Consider the following 23,020-nt stretch of genomic DNA (forward strand, 5'->3'; position numbering starts at 1 on the left):
TCTTTTTAGCCTGACTGTGCTGTCCATCTACAGGCAGACCCAAGTATTCCTGCCAGGAACAGGACAAAGTCTTGTTGGCCGGGTCTTAGTCTTGCAAATCCAAAGGACTGGATTGTGCCTGGTGTGTGCATGTGTTGTGCAATGGAGAGGGAACAAGGAGCCTTCCTCCACCTCCCTGCCTGCAATGCATGGGTCAGCCCTACTGCAGTCCTTCCTAGCATTGTGTAGTCCTGTGTCGGCTGGTTTCCTATTGGGCACAATCTGGGCCAAACCAAGGGTAGTTGGATTCTGAGTTCCATTTCACACAAGTCCCCGAAGTTTGGAGTAGGGGATATGAAGTAAATGGCTCCATTTTGGCCCAGCTTCAGGAGGCAGTCCCCTTAGGATTGGAGCTAAAGGTGAACCAAAAGTGGTGGTCAGAGCAACTGGAATTCCTCTGTTAAAGTGGTTCTCTGAAGAAACGCCCACCAGCAAACTTCCATGGATAACCTGATATAAACTACAGCTATGTCTTCTCTCCGACACCCTCTCCAGCCTAGCCCCAGGGCAGGACAGAGGCAGAAATGCCACCATCAGTCCTCAGGGGATAATTTCCCCTTGGATCCAGGCTGCACTCGGAGGTTGACTTTACAGCTCCCTGCAGCAGCTTTGCTGAATTTAGCACACTGTCTATACAAATGATTCCATGGACTATTTTAAGAACAACAGAGAGAGAGAGTGGTAGGTTTGTTTCTGTTGAAATTAGTGTTGGAAAAACTGTTATTTATTCTGTTATTTTTTCCCACCCCCTAAGCAATTTGTGGTGCAAATGAATTGCTTTTAAACCAAATCACAGTGGGTTGAAATTCTGTATCAATATTTACAAATGTGTTTATGGAAACTCATTCAGTTCTAGCAATTATGACAATATTTTATAGAATCAGATGCAGGATATAGTGTCAGTGATTGCACCAAACACTCTTTGAAAATGTTTCCACACTCCACCCACTTCAAGTAAAAAACATTCCAACCATTTATATTACATTGTTAGCTTTGCATGGTGAAAACAATCTAGCTTTACACTGCCCTATATATGGGAAGTCAATATTTTATCTTCTGTTTTACACACATTATAAAAAATGTCATTCATAACAATGGTACATTATGATAACTTCATTAAACTCTGAAAATGCTGGTGAATAATGTATTGGTCTGAATTTTAAACATGACAGAAAAATTACCTATTCGTTAGTATTTCTCAAATGTGGACAGAATAATAAAATGTTCAATCTCCTTGTTCAGTCCACTTGGGACTGCCAATCATCTTGATCAGAACAGATGCGGTTTGGGGGACATGCAGCGCATTACAAATTAGTATTTACTTATGGCAAAATTAAAACATTCACATGGAAGTGCACCTACAGCATAAATCATTCAGTTCTGCCCATTATTTCCTGTTGCAAAGGAATAGGCTAAGGGCCAAATTCTGCTTTCACTTACACTGGAGTAACTCTGGAATAACTACAATGACTTCAGTGGACTTGTGCTAGGGTAAATCTAGAGTAAGTGAGAACAGAATCCGCTCCTGACATTGCAGCACCAGAACATGACACCAATGATAATGCTGCTGGCTTTTGCTTTACTATTATACTGGTGGCACCTCTAGTCAGAAGAAATCATGGACGTGATAGACTCTAAGTGCAGAGGACTTTCTTTCAGTGCAAGCATCTCATACACTGTATTTGTGCAGACTTTGTCTTTCTATTTTTATATTGTCATTAAGATATACTGGGGGGAAATGGAAATTAATTACCAAAAATGTTAAAATAAAATTAATAGTCATTGGGCCAGGTCCTTGAAGCCATGCCAGTTTGCATCAGCTGAGGATCTGGCCCGTTGTCCTCAGCACTGCAGCTTGGATGCTCCTGTGGCAATAAGCACTACTCCCATACACACAAATGGTGCCTATATTTCATCAGTGGGAAGTCAATGAAAGCAGTACGTTTGCCAGTCATCTCTGGAAAATAGGCCACTTAGCCTGACGTTAGGGTCCCAAGTTCAAAACCATTGGCCAGAGTTTTTAATCACAGTTGTAATTTTTTATCCTACCACTCTCAGTGACCATCTTGTTGAAAATGACATCTTTTCATTGTGCTTCAAGTAGATATGAGACTTTGTCCTACGTAATAGGAAAACAATGTCATACACGTGCTGGATGGTTATCAATATAAATATTAATATGGCCATTGAATATCTAGATTATCTAATTGTGCACATCTGGGGTATAGAACAGGGAGGATTTCGTCACACTCCAAGTTCTGTCTGTAAGTTTCACCCATGTGAAGGTTTCATGTTTGGATCCTGACATAATGTAAAAGCAGTCACAACCTAGAATGGCTGTGGCTCAATAACCTATCACATTGGTTTGATTTATTTGCTGTGTTGGACAGCAGTAGTTTAGGTAGACATGGAAATTGCCTCATGTTGAAACACATGATTAATAGCAACTCATTTCCATGGAACAAGAGAGAGAGTGCACAGTAATAACGCTAATGATGCTCTTTTTTTGCATGTGTGCTGCTTTGCTAGATGAAGGACTGTGGGATACATTTGTGAAGGACATCCCCCGCAGTGCTACCTCCTACACAGTCAGTCTGGACAAGCTAAAACAGGGGGTGAGCTATGAATTCCGAGTGGTTGCAGTAAATGAGTTTGGCTATGGAGAACCAAGCATCCCATCTGCAGCAGTATCAGGTAATCATGCATTCTGTATTATACTTTCCCCACTAGACTTCCTTTGTGAGGAAAGAGGAGAGAGAAAACCAGAGCCAATAGTTAAAATAAAGCACCGAGGCCCTGCTTAAAAAACTGTGCTATGTTCCTTTATGCCATGAAACCCCATTGAAATCATGCTAAGACCAGAATGAGGCAATGATGAATCAGATACTGATTTTTTTTGTTCAAAAACAGGTGCCTACCACTGTAATATTTGGTGAAGAAACTCCCCCAGGAATTTGCATGTAAATTAGCATGTATTGCAACATGACTATACAGTTTGTGATTTGTTTGCTTTTTCCCTCTCCTCAATTACCTTTCTGTTTCTTCTCTTCACCTGGGTCCATTCCCTCCTCAGTCTCCTGAGGCAAATATTTCTGTGTTATTTTGTATCTATTGCTCTCAAAAATGTACTAGGTGCAATTTACTGACAGAGTAAACTGAATCCTTCCACTGTATCCTTCTGCTGACAAATCAAATTCTCTAAGGGCCCTACCCAAATTGCACTGACCTCAATGGAATGACTTCCATCACAGCATCAGGCCTAAGTCTGTATGGATTGGATTGTTGATGTTCTTCACACACCTTCCTGCCAGCTCTGTTGTGATTATCCCCAGTGTGTAGAGAGATGGCCTGAACACCCTTCAGAAATCTCTTAGAGTTCAAGACTTGCCAGAAGGAGAATGATGGTACTTTGAGAGGCAAACTAGGCTGACGCTTGCTTTGTTCCATTGGTATCCCTGCAGCTGGAGTTTGGTGGCCTGTTGCTGAAGCAGGAGAAACTGCCCTGGTTAAGGCCTTGCACAGGTGTCTTCTTACCCTTGCTTCCTCCTTCCAAGATGCTTTTAGGCAAACTCTTTAAACGGCTTTGTGATTCAAAATTCTGGAGCTTCCTATGGGCCTGGCAGTGCCAGTATCTGAAGCAGGACTTATCTCTTTTCTTCTGGGGTAAAGAACACAAATACCTCTCAAAAGTTGCACAGCAGAAAGGGAAAGTAAATGGTACTATTGCTGTTGCTGTTGTGTTCGTTTTCTTCTTTGTCCCTGTGCAACTAACCACTTAGCCCCTAAGAACTACTCTGGATTTCCGCGTGAACTGTCTCATTGCATTCCTCTCTATGCGCAAGGGAGAAGGGGAACCCACTTCACATATTAGAGTGTTTCTCCATTCTGTATTTTCACACAAAACCTAAAGGGATGTTCTGCAGTTGGAATCATGTCAGCCCTGCCTCCTCTCTTCCCATTAGCAGTTGTTTCCTCAAAGGAACTCAGAGTTTCCCATTTGTCTGTTCTCCACTTGAGCAGAACTATTTAGTTCACTTTCTTTTGATGCTCTAAAGTTTTTCAGGCTACAATTTGATATAGAAAGAAGTTTCTATTGAGCTTCACAGGCTTAAAAGCTGTAAAGCATTACAGGCTACACAGCTGGATGGTCCGTTCAGCCCCCAGCCTGGCCTGCACCACTTGCCTTTGTGGCTTTATTGGTCTGTGCTGACCTCCCAGCAGAGGGGAGATGGCAACCGCTTTTCACTGCTACAGAATTCCCAGCGCCCTGGATGAATCAGGCCCCCCACATCATAAGGCTGAGTTTAGAGCCAGGGAATCTGAGCAGTAAAGTGCTCTTCACAGCCGTAGGAGAGCTAGGAGAGGTGTGCGGCTCAGTGGCTTGAGTTCAACTATGGCTTTGGTCCCAAGTGAAATAGGTCTCCTGAAATCAGCCATTCGAGCAGGTATTTCTCTGTCTCGCTAACTGCAATGTAGTTATGCACAATTGATGATCTATGCCCTAGTGAGAACACTGCCCCTCATGGCTGAGATGCCCTGAGAAAAGGGATGGCTGGAAAGGAATAATAATAATAGTTACCATTTTTAACCAAGGATCTCAAAGCACTTTATAAAGAAGAATAAATGTCATTTACCTATTTTGCAGCTGGGGAAACTGAGGAACAGGTGGAATTAAGATGGGCCACATCGAATGTGTGGGTAGGAATAAAACCCAACTCTCTGAACATGCCGGGGTGCTGCTGGTCAGGATGGTTTAAACTGACAGCGGGTGAGGGGTAGAGCTAGAACAACAGGGATGTTGAGAGTTTGGGTTGAGGTGCATTGGGACTGGAGAGTGCTTGGATGTTACCCACAGGCACCATCTGCATCTCTTGTGAGTGCTATTGGGTGATGTTCTGGGAAGGGCCAGTCCTCCAGGTGAAGTGACATTTGTGGTGAGTCAGCAGGGCTCTTTTTGGATCCAGGACTGGAGTATCAGAGGCCAAGGAGACCTGGGCACTTTGGAATCGCTATGGGGGAGAAATAGGCACAGCACCTTCCTCTGGCACTAATCCAGCTTCTTAACCATGCTCTTTCCTGAGAACTAACAGGGGTACAGATCTCCATGGGAAAAAGGCAGGGAGATGCTAACGGGGCATAGGGGAGGAATGTGTAGGAATTGTTAGGTGGAAGGGTCCTAAACCTTTGTTTATTCTCTCTGTAGCCCAAATGGAAACCCCTTTCTACGAAGAGTGGTGGTTCCTGCTAGTGATGGCTCTATCTAGTCTCATCCTCATCCTGTTAGTGGTGTTTGCGTTGGTCCTACATGGCCAGAGCAAGAAATACAAGAACTGCAGCACAGGTGAGATAGTGGCTCCATTTCAGACCCTCTCATGCTACGGATGTTCTTTTTCCATTTGAACCAGTGACTCTGGCAGCATGAAATCTTTCGCTTTATGTGTTTCTTTGGGTGGAGCAACCAATCAGATCTCTTTGATCTCTAATCTGAGAGAACTGGCTTGTCCTTTTCCATGGGTGCACCCCGTATACATATTTGGGTGGAGGGATGTATTTACGAAGTGTGGCTGGAGTTGGGAGTAGATAATATCCCATCAATGATAGATGGTGTATGTGGGTACTCCGTGTCTAACTTCTGTTCGTTAGTGCTACAGTTGTCATGGTAGTGGGGTTTTATGGCTGACCTGAGTTGCTGGACTTTACGGCACCATAGTATAATCTGAGCCCCATGCCTCTTAATTTGCCTTTCCCACAGAAAACAGGAACAGCTGGTCCATCACTGGGAATGTTTAAATATTCCCCTTTCAAATCCCAGATCTCTGGTTGTGGAGCTTTCAAAATCATTTTTGCCTTTCCCCCATTAGTTACCTGAGTTCTGGCAATGTTATTTGTGTGCATGTTTCTCCATAGCCCAGGAGTGAACTATGTTAATTCTCTGGTGCCAATCAGACTAATCAACAGGAACGGGCAGTGGAAGTCCCAGCTCTCCTGATGCGGAGGGATTAATAGAATACAGGAATATGGAAAGAACCTCTCACTTCCCCTGGCAGTGTTCAGTGGTTCAGCCCAAAGAAAGATTTATTTTTTCTATATAAATTCACTTCTAACAAGTGTTAGTAAATCAGATTTTATCCCTGTGGGATTTAAAATGTATGAATGCCATGGCATTTTACCAAGCTAATACTATCAGATTCCTATGCATGGCACATAGAAAATCTCTCATCTTCCTACTTGTGCTCTACATTTGGAGGACAGACATGAAAAGACAGTTCTGACCTGCACCTTCTGATATCCGTGTTCTCACTGGACCTTAATGTAACACTGTAATTGAAGCTGAGGATAAAATACCTGTCTGCAGCAGACTGGCAATATGACACCAGCCTTTCTGCCCAAGACACCAGCAGAGCTCAGACCTGTGGAATTAGACACTATGAGCGTAGGAAAAAATCTCTTGCTGTGTCTTCCTCTCTTCTTCTCCCCCCCCCCGCCCCCCGTCTTTTGTCTTTGTTCTTTACTTCCATCAAGAGCTCTTTAATTACCTAAAAATCAAAAAGGAATCATACAAAAAGTGGGAACGTGGACAAATTGCTAAGGAGGAGAGCAGAAGAACAGCGCAAGCATGTATGGACAAAATGAGAAAGGCTAAGACCCCAAATGAGTTACAACTAGCAAGGGATGTAAAAGGGAATAAGAAATGGTTCTTTAATACATTAGGAGCTAATAAAAAACGAAGGAAAGCATAGGTCAGGGGTTGGCAACCTTTCAGAAGTGGGGTGCCGAGTCTTCATTTATTCACTCTAATTTAAGGTTTCATGTGCCGGTAATACATTTTAATGTTTTTAGAAGGTCTCTTTCTATAAATCTATAATATAGAACTAAACGGTTGTTGTATGTAAAGTAAATAAGGTTTTAAAAATGTTTAAGAAGCTTCATTTAAAATTAAATTAAAATGCAGAGCCCTCCATACTGGTGGCCAGGACCTGGGCCATGTGAGTGCCACTGAAAATCAGCTCGCATGCTGCCTTCAGCACGCTTATCATAAGTTGCCTACTCCTGGCATAGGTCCTCTACTTAGTGGGGAAGTAGCGCTAATAACTGATGACATCCAGAAGGCTGAAGTGGACAAGGTTTGACTCTTGTTTGTAATGGTTCTTTAGGTTATCACTAGGCATGTAATTGGTGGGGAAATACCTTTGTCTGATTGTTTCATTGTTTGACTCCAGGTAAAAACATCTCAAATGTGGAAGAGTCAGTCACACTGGATAACGGAGGCTTCACATCCCTGGAGCTCAACAGCCGACATCTCAACGTAAAGAGCACTTTCTCCAAGAAGAATGGGACGAGGTAGGATGACGGACCCTCTTTGTCTCAGTGTTGGCCGTAGCATTCAATTATTGCCTAGCTTCAGACCTACCATAGGACAAGCAAAGGGGATTATGGGGTGGAGCTCTGTTTGGAGGATATGGTGAAAACTGTGGGCTAATAGCTAAGCCTCTGCCCAGAATGCAACATCAGCCCCTGATGGTAGGTTCCATGATCAATGATTAAAGAGATCTAGGCCCGGAGCGGGACAGTAAACTTCTCATTTCAGGGCTGAGGTAAGTGACTATGTTTCTGGAGTTCAGAGGAGGGTGGGAACTGGTAGATTTATTGTGTCCAGGTATTGAATTGGAGGACATGTAATGCACCCATTATTTAATGTTCCATACGCTTTCTCCTGATGTCCACCTAGGTCCCCTCCTCGCCCAAGCCCTGGTGGGCTGCACTACTCAGATGAGGATATCTGCAACAAGTACAATGGAGCAGTGCTGACTGAGAGTGTGGCCCTGAATGAGAAGCCTTTGGAAGTGTCAGAATCAGAGGTGAGTACCGTTCCTGTTCCCTTGCCTCTCCTCCCATCAAGCAGTGCCAGGGCCTTGCACAGTCACTACACTCACTCATCTCCTCACTGCATGCAGCAGGTTCTCTGGAATCAGATTTCTATGCCTGCATTATGCTACTTTTGCATCAGTTTTTCATATTCAGGTACTAGTACTTCAGGGCGCTCAAACCTTAGGGTCTCGTGGCCCCTCCCCTCTAGAATAACATCTGTCTTTAAAACTGAAACGCCGTGGTGAAGAATAATGAGCAGGTGTCAACCAGAAAAACTTGGGGTCATGTCAGATATTTCATAATCTCTCAATATTATTAATAAAAGGCAAATGCAAAGCAGTAGGTTAGGCATGAGCTTCCCGCTCTCCCTTCGATGTTATCACCCTGAAGCTCCTGGAAAGAAAGCAGGAAAGAACATGCCATGAGAAGTCCAGCTCTGCGCATCTACCGGCTGAAGTGACATTTAATCAGAAATGAATTTCACATCATGGAACTGACCCAAATGTGGGAGATAGTTTGCAATTTGACAGTGAGTTTCTTTCGCAGCTGATAGGCAATTCCAGACACTACTGAGGTTCCATAGAGTGGGTCCTTTATCTGTAAACATTCTATGTCACCTTCCATTCAAGAATCTCTACCCTTGTGAGTTAGGTTAGTATCCTTGTGTTACGGATGGGGAAACTGAGTCACGAAGGAGTGACTTTCCACAAGATCACATAGCAAGCCATTGTTAGAGCCAGGAGGCAGGTTTTCTGATCCCAGTCCTATGCTCTAATCACAAGGCTACTCTGCCTTCCTTTCTGTTTGCTGGTGGTTTTCAAACTGGGATACACGAGCTCTCTGCAGGGGGTATGCATGAAAATGCCTATAATGGCTGACAGTGCATTTTATATAGTAAGACCTGGCAATCTAATCCTAGATATATTATAACCCTATCTCGGCTGCGGTACGAAGCAGACTGCATTATTTGGAAAGGGGTACGCAGCCTAAAAAGTTTGAAAACCGTGTATTCTGTGAGGAAGATGGTATTGTGTGCTACTGCTAGGTATCTGACAGTCCTCTATTTTCTGTCTCACATTTGCTTTATGAAGCGCTTATAGTCTGAATAAACTCAGCAGGAGCCCTGGCTTAAAAGGCAGGTTTTAGAACTGGCAGTGAGGAATGTGCAGAAAGGTACATTTGTCTCTAAAATGGGGTGCCGTTAGCTGAAATCTTGATGAATCGGAGCTGACAGCACAAGCAGCAAGACGTGGGCCAAAATATTCCAAATCTGACCCTTCCAGCAAGAATAAACCAAAAGCAGCAAGTGGGGAAAGAAGATGACAGTTTTCATCTGCAGCTTCTCTGCACCTGCAGCTACAGCTGGTTTTGTTGTTGTTGTTGTTTTGGAGGGGGTTGTTTTTTGGCTGGTTTCCTGGCTCTGACCTCTTGTTAATTACCCTGGACACCCTGCCATTTTATGTTGCCCTGCGACCAACCCTCCATGCAGTCAGTGTGTTCCTTGTAGCTCAAGCAAGCTGCTCTCTTTGTGATGTACACACATTACCTGCAGATTAAATCCATGATATCTGTGGTCATGTCCCTGTAACAACCCATCATGAAACCTGCCATTAATACGATTTGGTGAGCATGATCATGAATTTAGCACTGGCACTTTCCAACATTAATTTCAATATTCCATGTGTTGTTTTCTATATAGTGCACAAAAACCATCTCACAAGTCATAATTTCTGCCCTATATAACTGGGCCCTGTTTCCTCTGTCTATGCTGTGTAAAGTCAATTTTATCCTTGCAATTTCCTTTGTATTCCTTTCTGTGCATGCTTCTATGCAAACAAAATGTGCCACCCATTTTATCTTGGGGCTTAGATATGCAGCCTTTCTATATAGTGTCTTTGATGCTTGCTTGTTTTTCCGTGGGGAATGCTTTTAGGAATGACATGTTAATGGGTTCCCAGCAGAGAGATCAGTAGGGGATGCTGCCTTTTGATCAGTCTGGAAATGCTGTTTAGTATGCGATTGTTGACCACTTCTATCTTACAGGATTTGAGTATCTTTTCTCTCTCCCTGTTTTGTGTTTTCTGCTCATTTAGTTTCGGTTCTCACAGAGTTTCTTAGGAGACAAATTTATTTTCCCAGGATTTCAGCCTTTCCATCATCTTTAACAGAAAGATGTTCTCCATGATACAGATGTCTCATGTCCATGTGGGCTCTGCAGAGTCTCTGTCCTTTGCAGCAGAATATGTTCTGATGCTGTTTTCCTCTGATGCCTCTTTGTGTGTGTCTTGGATTCCACTTAATACAGTGTGTATTTGGCCAGCTGAGGCCAAAATTGTGCTTTTTGCTTTCAGCCCAGATGTCATCTTGTTGAATTTTTGCTTTAACCTCTTAGCCTGAAGTGCCAAGTTTCGGCATGGCGGAGAGGGAAATCAGCTGCCTCCAAGTCACATGAGGTCACTCAAAGGTGAACAAGGCCATCATAAGAGACTCATGGACTGATTCACCACAGTTAGATCAGAACACAGCTGTTGGGAAGCACTGCCTCTGAGCCTCCCAATGAAGGAAGAGGGCAGGAAAAAAATGGGAGAAGAATATACAGTATTCAAATAGGCATATAAAAATATTAACATACACTCCACGTCCTGGAAGCCAAGTATTTGCAGTGTTACAGAGAGATGTAAATTTTTTTAATTGGCATCTACAGTAGATAGAGCAGGCGAGTAACAAGAGAGTAAGCGCCAAATGACTATTAATGATGAAAAAACAAAGCTCTTAGATACAAGCCAAACAGGTTAGGCTATGAGAGAAGCCATCATTTTGGGGGAGGTCGGAAGGTTGGTTGTTTTTTGTCATTTCCTAAAGAGTTTCTCCATACCTGATGCTTTCACACATTATCTGGCCATGCTGAATGCTAGTGCTTACGATGGTACACTGAATTTCTATGCACTGTAACTGAATTGTGGTTTCTCAGCTCTGTATGAATATAGTCTGTTCACTTATAATTCATTATTGAGAAGGAATTAATTAGTATCCAATAAAATGCTCCCACTGATTTTGATGAAGACGGTACCATGTGGAAGCCAGCTGTAGATGACACATTAATAATAATTAATAATACTTACTTCTCCCAAAGGCTACGTCTACACTACAAGCTACGGGTGTGATTCCCAGCTCACATAGACATACTTGGGCTAACTCTCATCAAGCTACAATGCTAAAATTAGTAGTGTAGCTACGGTAGCGCAGGCCACAGAGGTGTGGGCTAGGTGCCCCATGTGCATATTCACGAGGTTCGGGTGGGTTTGTGCTCCAGGCAGCTAGCTCGTGCCACTACAGCTGCTGCCAGTGCTACTGCTGCTGCACTACTCTCTTTAGCATGCTAGGTCAATAATAGCTTGTGTGCGTATGTCTGTGCGAGCTTGGAATCGCACCTCTAGCTCGTAGTGTGGCTGTACCCTCAGCGAATAGATATCAGTGTCTCCACAAACATCTCTTTGCCTGTCTGTTTCCTTGTCCTCTCTCCCACTCCGTACTCTCAACGTGGCTGTCTCATTTCATTTCACCAATAGGGTGCAGATGGTTCGTGCACTCACAGGGGAAAGTGATGACTGGTCCAGATACCGTCACTCGGCAGTGAGCTGAGCTATTCATAGGGTAGGGAGGAAGAAGTGAAGAGTGAGGGAAAAGTAGATGTCACAGGAAAAAACATCATTGGCTATGCCTGTATTGGTGCAGGGTGCCGGCTGATCTGTTCCTATTTCTACTGCAGTCATTGGCAAGAGCTGCTGTTCTCTGCATTGTTGGTTATAAATGAACATATACGTGAACATTTCATCTCCAGTTGCTTTTTAAGAAATTTGACAACCCAGAACTATTTTCAAATTTCCCATAATACTAACCCACTAGTCCCTCATTTGTCTCCTAAATAGCATTTGTGTCTTTCATCTTACCAATAAAATACTTAAATTGTCAGGCATTTTCTTTATTTGTTGCTTCAGTGGCATGCACGCACCTTTGCTGTCAGATTAGAAACTGACAACCACAGCCAAACAAATTCCAGCCTACCATAGTTTCCTAGGTAACAAACCCATAATCATGGTAAACGGCTGCATACAACAGAGAAAACAAATAATAAAAAAAACAACCCTACAGCATTTCATGTAGTCAGTAGTTCTGAATCATTAAAAATAATATATCCATTCCACAAAATGATCCTGTAAGCAATCTTGGTCACAGTGGGAGACAGTGGGGGAAATATATCTTGATACTCCCTGATTTACCAGCACAGAGACAGACCCAGAACTCGAGCTGGGAGAAAAAAATTGGATAAATAGTTTGTTCAGTGAAAAATGCAGTTTTGGTCAACCTGAAACTGTTCCCAAATTTTACATGAATTCACCAAATGATTTTGGTGAGAGTCTGAGAGCATTGGCACCAGCCCAAACCCAACTGTCTACACTGCAATTTTATAGCCCCGTTGTCCAAGCCCACGAGCCCAAGTCAACTGACACGGGCCAGTGTGGGTGTTTTATTGCAGTGTAGACATACAAGTTTCATAGGGTATCATCTACGTCTGGTCCGGAGGTTGCCAACTTTCCTTTCAGATATGGACTTTGCCATGTGTAAGTAGGGTCTGAATGAACTCTCCCCAACAGCTAGTTGGGAGTGGGAGAGACTTCAGGAGCAAACTGTATTTACATGAACACATCTACTCTGCCAAGCTATCCAGCAGAGAGAGCTGTGTTGCTCAAAGTGATCAACTTTACCTGGTGTTGGGTTACTGTAGCGGGGCAACGACTCATCACTGCGGCGCCTCCTGATAGTCATCCAGGGAATTAGCTCTTTCCACTCAGGAGCACCCTCTGCAAGTCGGTGTCCCACTTGCCGCTGGCCCCAGTGTCCCTCCCGGACCCCGGTGCCCCTTCTCTCGGGGTTCTGCCCCCTGCAGAATCTCCGACCCCCTTTCCCCACCTTGCCTCAGTCTTTGGCTACTGCCAGTCACCATGTAGCCCCTGCTTACTGGGGCAGACTGCAGTATAATTGCCACTCATCATCGGCAAGGAGGGTTTGGACCTGCTGCCTCTGCCTACCCTCGAGCCGCCCTCTGCAACCCCAGTACCTTTTCCAGCCTTTAGCAAGGCCTGCAGCCTGCGGGGTTTCCAGGCCAGAGCTCCCCAGCTCCTCTGGCTTTTCCCCAGCCCTGCTCTAGTCTAGGTACCCGGCTCAGCTCCCAGCAGCCAGGCCCATCCCTCCCAACATCTAGAGAGAGACTCTGGAGTGCTGGCTAGCAGCCCTTTTATAGGGCCAGCTGCGGCCTGATTGGGGTGTGGCCTCATCTGAGGCTGCTTCCCCAATCAGCCTTTCCCCAGCCACAGCCCTCTCCAGGACTGCTTTTAACCCCTCCAGGCAGGAGCAGAGTGAACCCCTGCTACAGTTACAAATCACATTAGTACTGAATGCGGGGTGGTGAAATGTTGTTGTCTTGTATGAATAAAGAGGAGCAGAATTGTGCTTCACCTATCCCAAATGAGGGGTTCACCCTCAGCTGAAAGGATCTCGTTTAGCCTGAGGCTCGAATGCCAGGCTCCTGTGAAAGCAGGAGCGTGAAGACAGGTGTCCTAGCCAGAAGGTTTAGCCTCTCCCTAAGGATTCCAGGTCTGGTTTAATTTGTTCCTCCCCAGTGTTCAAAAATAGAGCTAAATAGGCTTCATTTGGAGCCTTTTATTATTTTAAGTACTCAATACGCTGAAATCACTTGTGGTACGGCAGTGTTTCTGCCCAGCCTGCTGAGAGCAAAAAATCAGTAAGAGACTGACCTGCAGAGGTCACAGCAGAGAGGCAGGTGGCAGCAGAAGGTAACTGATGGGCAACTGGCGATGGTAGGGAGCAGTTGGCCGTCAGGAGCAGCCAGTGAAAGTGGCAAGCAGGCAGCTGGCGGGGCAGCCAGTTGGTGAGCAATTGTGGCTGCCAGGGTTGCCAAGTGGTGAGGAACAGCGGCTGGTGGGGTGGCCACCAGACAGGAACAGTGGCAGGTGGAACAGCCAGCCAGAGCAAGTGCTCAGATGACGGAGCAAGCAAGGTGCCTTCTTCCCTGGGTGGGAGGTGAACACACACAGTTGCACCTCTGAACCCTAGGTCCTCACAGCTGGGAGGGATAGCTCAGTGGTTTGAGCATTGGCCTGCTAAACCCTGGGTTGTGAGTTCAATTCTTCAGGGGGCCATTTAGGGATCTGGGGCAAAAATCTGTCTGGGGGCTGGACTAGATGACCTCTTGAGGTCCCTTCCAACCCTGATATTCTAAGGATAACCATTTTGAGTGGGACGTGGTGTGGGAGCAGAGGGGGACACACTCAAGGAACTTTTGGCTGTAGAACTCAAGAACATGAGGCAGAAGACTCTGTGCCACGCAGTCTGGGGTGGGTGTCCTTCCCACAGTTTTATGTGTATGAATTCTGCTTATGGCATTTTCCCTAATTAATGTCAGGTGACTTCTCTCCTTTCATTAAAGGTTTCTGTTCTACACTTAGACTCTGTGCTTGCGAGTGGGGTAGTATTGCCTCTCAGAGGCATACAAGGGTGGTGTGTAATTTTCCCAGGTTACTGGGTGAGGGCTCGAGCTGTTTCTGTGTTGTATTGTTGAAAAGGAACCTCTAGATATCGAACCCCACCCTGGCTGCTGCCGATTCCACCTAGTAGAAGGATTACACATGCTTTTGTTGCCTCAGGATTAGACTATTGCAATGCGCTGTACATGGAACTACACCTTAAAATCATTCAAAGACTGCCACTGCTGCAGAGTGAGTGGCTTGCATTCTGAGCAGGACATCTTGCTGGCAGTATGTTATACCAATTGTGATGGGTTGCCCCCCACTTCGGGGTGCCACCTGATGTACTGGAGTCCCACTGAGCCTGCCCGTTCCACTAGCCTGGGCTCCCTCCCCCTGTCCTGCAGTGACAGGCCTGCAAGCCTCCTGTAGCACACACACAGGTAGGGACATGCTCAACTGCAGAAAGATGCAGACACTGAAATCAGCGCTGCATGAGAAGAGTCAGCTAGGGGACTGCCCAGCACTCAAGTGCCCACCCACTCTGGAGCGCAAACCCAAAATGGTATTGCCTTGCACTGCACAGAGAACTGTACAGTGAGCGCTCATGAAAATCACCCCCTCCCTTAATGTGGAGGAAGATATGCACAGCTTCCCCCTGCCCACCCCCAGTTATGAGTCACACAAACTCGTTGAGAGAAAACAAAACAGGTTTATTAACTACAAAGGACAGACTTTAAGTGACTGTAAGAGATAACAAACAAAGCGGATTACTGAGCATATAAAACAAACAGGCAACCTAAGCTTAACATATTAAAGAAACTGGTTACAAGCAGTAATTTCTCACCCTAAGTGTTGTTTTAGACATTTCTTTCACAGGCCAGACACCTTATACAGCCCGGGCTCAGCTCTTCTGCCCCCCTCAGTCCTTGTTTCTTAGATGGTCTCAGCAGTCATCCTGGGCAGGGATTCAGTGAAAAATTAACCTGATTAACTCACTTCCCTGTCTTAAATAGGATTTACATATGGCAGGAATCCTTTGTTTCCCAGTTTAATCCCCACCCCCTACTAGTGGAAAAAATACTAGTTGTCCAAGGTGAAATCCAGTACCAGGTGACATGTTCACATGACCCTGCAGTGTCAAAGCAGCCAGGAGTCAAAGATTGTTTGCCGCATCCCAGGAAGCTTCTCAGGAAGGGGAAAGATTAGCATCTTCAAAGTCCTATTGTTCTCCCTAATGGACCATCCAGGCTGATTGAATTCTGTCTGGTCCGCATTCCCCAGGTGTAAACCCACTTGTAATTGTTATATAGTCAATATTCCTAACTTCAGATACAGAAATGATACATGCATACAAATAGGATAATCGTATTCAGTAAATCATAACCTTTCCAATGATACCTCACATGACCCATCTTGCAAAAAACACATCTTAGTTATGCCATAGTCATATCACAACAACGTCCCTATTAAGAATATGGGGCATAGTGTCACACCAATGCTCTGGGATCTGTGCTAGCTGCCTGTTGGTTTCCAGAGAGAGTTTAAGGTGTTGGTTACCTAAATGGCCCAAGGGACCAGCCTGCTTGAGAGATTGCCTCTCTCCCCGTGCAATACTGCCATAGCTGCAGTCAACAGAGATACTGGAGATGGATCCATGTCTTCTAAGACTCTGGAACTCCCCTTAGATCTGATATAGTCCAAATTTGCTGACGTTCCAGGCATGCTGCAAGAGACATCTGTTCAACAGGGTTTTTGGATGAGGTTGAGAGCTCGCTTCTCAGGATGATGACAGGGTGGAAAGGAGCATTTTGTAGTTAACAGGCTGGCTGAGTTCCTTTTGGAGAAATTGTTTAGTGCCACTGAGTTTGGTTTTGTTGTAATTATTAATTATGTGTCAGAATGCCCGGAGCGCTATGTGTCGGCATCTATTTTATTATTCAAAGTGAAATAAATAAGTAATAAAATTACAGTAACTCTGGTAGTGCCAACCCACCGTTCAAAGCAGTAGGATGTTTTTTGCAAAATTTCCCTATTGTAAAAAATGCTACTATGTTATTAAAAAATTGCTCTGCAAAGATGTTCAAAGCACAATGGTTAAAAGGCCTAAGACCTGTCTACACACTGTTGCTGGTAAAATGGGCACTGAATTTACTAGTGTCGATGCAGCTTTACTGACAAAGGAATAGGATGAAGGATGTGACATCCTTTTTTAACAATAGTTTACAGGGCGTCTGATGCTTGTTCTTTGGAGAATATGAAAAGGTGATTAAAGAGGGATTTGAAGGAGGAGAGCATAGTTGTGCAGCATACAGGAGATGAGTGAACATGTGTTTGCTGTGCAGTGTCACAGATTATAATAACATGGAAACTTCCTAAAGATACACCAACACTTTATAATGAATGCCAATAACTATAAACTGCAAACTCTAGTTATCCATATATCTGGTGTATTTCTTAAGCAGCCAGGGCTGCCTGGGGGGGCAAGTAAGGCAATTTGCCCCAGGCCCTGGGCCCTGCGAGCCCTGTCTCAGTGGCGGTCTGGGTCTTCGGTGGCTTTTTGGCATTGGGGGGCACTTCAGTGCTGTCAAAGACATGAAGCGACTGAAGCCCACCCCCTACCCCCCCTGCCACTGAAATGCTACTGAAGACCCGGACCGCCGCTGGGTGAGTACAAGCACCACAGCTCCCCCGCTTTGCTCCAGGTCCCCTGAATTCTCTGGGTGGCCCTGTAAGCAACTACTGCTTTGGTATCTAAAGACTTTCAGAAGCAACCAAACTATCAAAAAAGAGAAAAACCATTTTTGCATGACAAGCCCAAGGATGTTAAGAAAAGACCTATATTATGGAAAATTTTGAGCAAATATTTGTACATTTTACATGATGTCTGTTCTTGGTGGGAATAGAAATATGAGACAAAGGTGCACCTGAAATGCATCCCTCATCCAAGGCTTTGCTTTTTACTCCGTGTTCCGATGGGATCTACAAACCAGTTGAGATTCTATCTGTTGGGTAACAGCAGCATCACTTCAAAAGCAGGGCAGACCTATGAAGCTTGTTTGATTGCACCTAAAGGAGCTTCCAGACTGCAGCTAGCTGGTGGTGGGTGCTCCTTAGCTGGCTAGCCACCTTGCACAATTGGTTGATGGAATAAGAGTTTATCTGAGCACAGGCTAACACATCTCAGGAAAGCAACTCCACCACTTGGGAGATGCTCTTTCAGGCCTGGTGCTCAGTTATATTTCAATATTGCTAGTTTTGTAAAACAAACTCATGAGGGGCAATAAGGGCAATTGTTCTGTGCTTGAAATCCAATGTGATTTTGTTTAATTTCCTTTATAACGACATAGCTAATTTCAAAAATCAGTTGGGCTTGCAGGTGCCTCAGTGATATCACCATAAACATTGGATAGCAAATTTGGCTCAAGCCAGGGAATTTGCATGAATATTTTTTTCCGACATATCGAAATGTGATAGATACAGAGAAACTTTTTCTGTTCAACATTTATTAAGATTTCACTTGTCTTGAAATTGAAACAGTGAGCATTTTGATTAAATGATTGAAGGCTTTTTATTTCACTGGGATATCTATACATTCCCTTGCATCTTTGACTGAAATGGAGCATGTTAGTCTTACAGCAGTGCTCCCAGCCAATCATGACAGATCTCTGTGTCTCCTCCAGCAAGAGTTCCTTGGGCTGGGGGTGGGGGGAATACTCTCTCTCTAACCCAATTCCGCTGTCACAGAGCTGTGCTAAATCAGAGCACAGTACTTTTCTATGTGGGCTACACTTAGACTGCAGACCTGCCTATCCTAAAAATACAGGCTTATGGTTTATGTAGTGATGGTGATTTTGCATAATCTGTATTAGTAAGGAACAGGCTAAGTCATGGATGCTAATGGCTGTTTTCTCTCTAATGCTACAGGCCACTGACTCGGATTACGAAGATGAGTTGCCAAAGCACTCTTTTGTGAACCATTATATGAGTGACCCCACATACTACAATTCTTGGAAGCGTCAGCAGAAGGGTGTGAAGCACCCAACATCCTACAGGTACGAAGAGTGCGCGGCGAGTGAGACAGAACCCTATTTCCAGACTGTCATCACAACACAGAGCACAGGTGGGGTGTACACCCCAACAGGACAGCCTGCTCCCGGCTCACGGACTCCAGTGACAGGGTTCTCCTCCTTTGTCTGACACTGGGAGGAACCTGACAGCACTCCTGTGGAGATGAGAATGACCTATCGTAGTGACTGCGTGTGTGATCGGTGCAGGGAACTGTGGGGAAATTTCTCTATCAGGGTAGAACAGAGGTGAAGGTGAATGAGTCTCTTTTTCTGAAGACAATCAACTCTTAAAACATGGAGCTGAACATGCTAAACTTTTGTTTAAAAAAAATATTCTGAAAAGGTACAATTTTAACCACTTGTGAATAGTAGGGGGGGTTTTTAACCACTTTTGTAACACTGCTTCAGGAAGCAGTTTCCATATTCTTATTTCCTCTTTCCAACCGAGGAGGTGAATTCCTTTGATGCAGTGGGTGGCTTTGATGAAATTTGAGGAGAAAACACAAGAAACCTCCCAAGATCTCCCCTCCTCATCAGGATCAAGTAGGAATATTTGAAGAGAGGGGAATGTTTTTCATGAAAAGCCACAACATTCTTTCCCCTGCTCCTTATCACCATTCTGCCTCCACCTTAGAAACACCAGCTGATTAGTTTACAGTGGTATCACTTCTCTTGCCTGTAGTTTCGCTACGGTTGTTTCTGATAATGAATATCTTAACTGCTTTTCTATCCTACTCAAACAGGGTTTTTGAATTTCTAAAATATTCCCACCCCAGGGCTACTCTAAGAGGAGACAGCTTGGAAGCGCTGTAGACAGTACTGGGTGAAGCAGCTAGGATGCCTTTCTGATGTGGTGTCCGTTTGTTCTTGGTGTGGCTCTAACCCTCCTTTGGTACCATTTCAGTGGCAAATCTGAAAGGAAAAAATAGCAAGAAGAGGAAAATTTGAATGAACGTGACAGTTACAAAATGGGGAACCTGCTAACTGATTGATTGGTTTTCAGTAATCAAAGTTGTCCTTCCTTGTTGATAGAAGCCAAGCGCCTTCTTACCCGCCATGCTGCTCTGACTTGATTCTGCAGCACTGCCCACAGATTTGTAAAAAATACATATTGTTAACGGGGTCGGTTTGTTTTTTATTTAATACAAAGACCATATCACACGAAGGGGGTGCGTTTTGGTGTCCACAGGTGCCTTTTATTGATTGTTGCAGCTTTGTACATGAGAAGAGCGTCAAAATGTCTCCAAATAAAGTTCAACGGGTTTTCAAACGTTAGGGTTGCGAATTACCTCGTGCGCATTTGCAGGCTGGCTCTGTGCACCGAACCTCCAGTCGTTAGAAATGAGAGACCCTTTTTTGTTTGTTTTACATCCATTTTGTACTGCCCCATTTTTGACCCGCAGAGCTGCAGGCTTTTACCCAAGTCTGGTGTGTTTATCAGCAAGTGGTTGTTTTCAAGGGGAAGCTGTCAGTGGTTTAAAGAATCCCAGTCCAGCTTTTGGATTTAGCAACAGTCCTGCGACACCATGAGGTGTTTGAAACAATTAGTGTGGAGTAATCATATCCTTGGCACTGCTGCCATCTGGCAGTTCCTTCCAGATGTGTTTGGGGAACAGCCATGAAAAATTGGCACTGCTGCAACTTCATCAGGCACCTTTGGGGCGGGTGTGGAACAGCCTTGGCATTACTATCATTGCTATTTGTCCGCATCTCTGAGCAGAGCCCTGAAACAGCTTTGGCATTGTCCTGGCTGCTCCCTGCCAATGGCCTTTAGGGCAGGTTTGAAACAGTCATTGCATTATTACTGCTGTTACCTGCCAGTGCCTCTTCAGGGCAGATGAGGAACTGATTGGGCATTGGCACTGCTTCTGGACAGGTGTGGTGCAACCACAACGTCAGCACAACTGCTATCTTTCAGTGCCTGCTCAGAGCAGGCAACTGCTTTATCCTTCAGTACTGCCTCCGGGCACTGCAACTCTCGGTGCATACTCTGTGTAGCCTTGATATGGGATTTATGTTCCTTTCCAAAAGCTTCAGAAAAGAAAGCGATTCCAAACCAAAAACTTCAGAGAGTGCGTTTAACAGTTTTTGAAGTTGAGATAACTATCCGCAGTTCTTGGGATGGCAAGTGTCTTGGAGAGACGTGTGCTTGAGGGAAGAAAGGAGCCTTCCTCTCTTCCAGTACTGCTTGTGCACAGGGGACAATTGGAACTTGCTGTGAAGGTGAATGTAGAAATGGAGAACATGGAAAGAAGCGACTGCCTTTCTGTGCACTTTGACTGTTCTCTTAAGCCATATGGACATTGCTTTAATTAATTAACTGAAAAGAATTTGTTTTGACGCTATTATTTGAATTTTTGTTTTGTTTCTTGGGGAAAATTACATGAGTGAGGGTTTGGGTTTTGCTTTGATTTTTTTAATAGCCTCATTATTTCCTGTGATTTGATTTTTTTTCAGCTTTATTATTTCCTGTGTCTGAGTGTGTATTTTTAGATTTGTTTGGGGTTTTTTTATACAGAATTGTTTCTACAATGTAGCTGCCCTGGCAGTGTGATTGCTGTTGGAATTTTAGCAACTGCACTAATCCAATAGCCTTGAGGGATGATGTTAGTGGAAGCATGTTTCCAGGCCCTTTCTGGTAAGATACGTGGAATGGAAGGGCTTAGATCCAAACCTGGAAAGGCTTAGGTCCAAAGTCAGCCTTGGCTTAAGCAGGTGCACCACCACTGATGACAACACCAGGTCTGAATGTGGCACATGACAGAGCACTTCCTGGAATAGTGTTACCACCGCATTGGTTTGTATCCCAACTTCCATTCTCATTTTGCAAACAGATAGTGAACAGTGCGTGATAAAAGGAAATGAACCTTAATGGCAACCATTCCCCTGTGGCTTGAAGAGGGGAACGGTGAGAACTTGATAGGGTGAGGTGAAGGGAATATTCCCCCTTCCTTAGATCCTTCTGCTAATTAACTGTCAGGAGTTTTGTTGAGTTTGTTGAGGAGCCTACTGAATTGGCTGTATGAGAACTCTCTTTGACTCCCAAATAAGAATGTCAAGAGTAATTCTTTTAGGACCTGTTGACACTAACAGAGTAAGTTCTGCTCAGTTCTATTCTACCAGTCATTTCCACATCTGTTCATTTATTTAGGTTACCCTATCCATTAAGAATGGAAGTGCATGGCATTAGTTACTCTTACCAAATGGGAATATAATGTGCATTACCTCTCCCACTATCATGTATCATAGTTAAACACATGATGAAGTTGAGCCTCCCATCATCTGCTGTTAATATTCTGTAGTTGAAAAAGTATGATTAATAGTTGTGTTTTACTTCTTAGGATTTGAGGGATTTAAGATAAATTGCCATGTCTGGTATGATGCACCCCATCAGTTAGCAAGAAAATCCTGTTTCAAAGCTGTGATCTTTGGGAATCGGATCCTTTAAAAGTTATGTTTCACGTTTGAGGAAAACTCAAGACATCATTCCACATTTTAGCCAATAAGACCTGAGTTGCAAATAAACTAAAGCGCACTATAGGTTGAGATAGCTTATGTCAGAATCCTTCTACCCATCACACCCACCTTCCACCATATCACTGTTCAGAACAATCATTTAATTCAAGGCTTATATTTAAAAAATCTGTTTCGCTCTTTTGCTTCCTCCCTCCCCCCTGGATCTATTTAAAAACAAAAACAGCATAATTAACTAATCCATGCAAGAGCACAGAGGGACATCTCTGATCTGATTTTAATGGAAACATATTTTTCTTGTCGTAGCCTTCAAATATATCAAACCTCACACAGGAAAACAGTGCATAATATTACACACCCATCTCTGGGCTCAGATTTCACTGCAAACCACTCAGTCAATGATGTCATCTTTGATGTAAGCATATAAACTGAATCTCAAGTTATCTGTGTAACAAATCTGACTCTATTGGAAAAACTCACACAGATTAAAAACCCCTCTACAAATCTTTTGCATCATTCTGCATAATTCTAAGTATGGATTTTTCTTAACCTCTGGTTCTGTTTCATAAACAACACTGTCCCCCACCAAGCCTCAATCATTCACTCACTCTTTTGAATGCTCTACAAGATCTTTGTTTAATGTATCCACCGAGAAACAAGGTGGGTTAGGTAATATCTTTTATTGTACCAATTTCTGTGGGTGATAGAGACAAGCTTTCAAGTCACACAGAGCTCTTCTTCAGGTCTGGGAAAGGTACCCCCAGCATCACAGCATGATTTTTAGTGTCTAGCAGAAGGTGTCCTGGTCTGTGGAGAGCTTGTTTCTGGTCTTCAAACTCCTCTGGCCTTTAAACAACACCCCCGCCTTTCCAAGCTCATCACCTAAAGCGGGCTCCCCACAGACCAGGAAACAACAACTCAAAACGGCAACAGATCCTGCCAGAACAATAGATGCAACATCTGCAGACATATATCTGCTGCTACAATGATCAACATCCTCCACAAGAAACTTTTCAAGACCCT

The 23,020-nt window shown here is 44.2% G+C and overlaps 1 protein-coding gene across 1 annotated transcript in view; it reads left to right on the plus strand.

Annotated features, from left to right (window-relative positions):
- SDK1 (sidekick cell adhesion molecule 1) overlaps positions 1–22,732 on the plus strand; it is a 657,393-nt gene extending 634,661 nt beyond the window's left edge. Inside the window, 5 exon segments of the mRNA XM_030578466.1 lie at positions 2,569–2,733; positions 5,243–5,380; positions 7,260–7,380; positions 7,769–7,898; positions 18,381–22,732. Of these exon segments, the coding sequence (XP_030434326.1) occupies positions 2,569–2,733; positions 5,243–5,380; positions 7,260–7,380; positions 7,769–7,898; positions 18,381–18,653 (827 nt within the window). The 3' untranslated portion in view covers positions 18,654–22,732.
- Positions 22,733–23,020: the final 288 nt, after the last annotated feature.

The sequence above is a fragment of the Gopherus evgoodei genome, chromosome 10, assembly GCF_007399415.2.
Source record: "Gopherus evgoodei ecotype Sinaloan lineage chromosome 10, rGopEvg1_v1.p, whole genome shotgun sequence".
NCBI lineage: Eukaryota > Metazoa > Chordata > Testudines > Testudinidae > Gopherus > Gopherus evgoodei.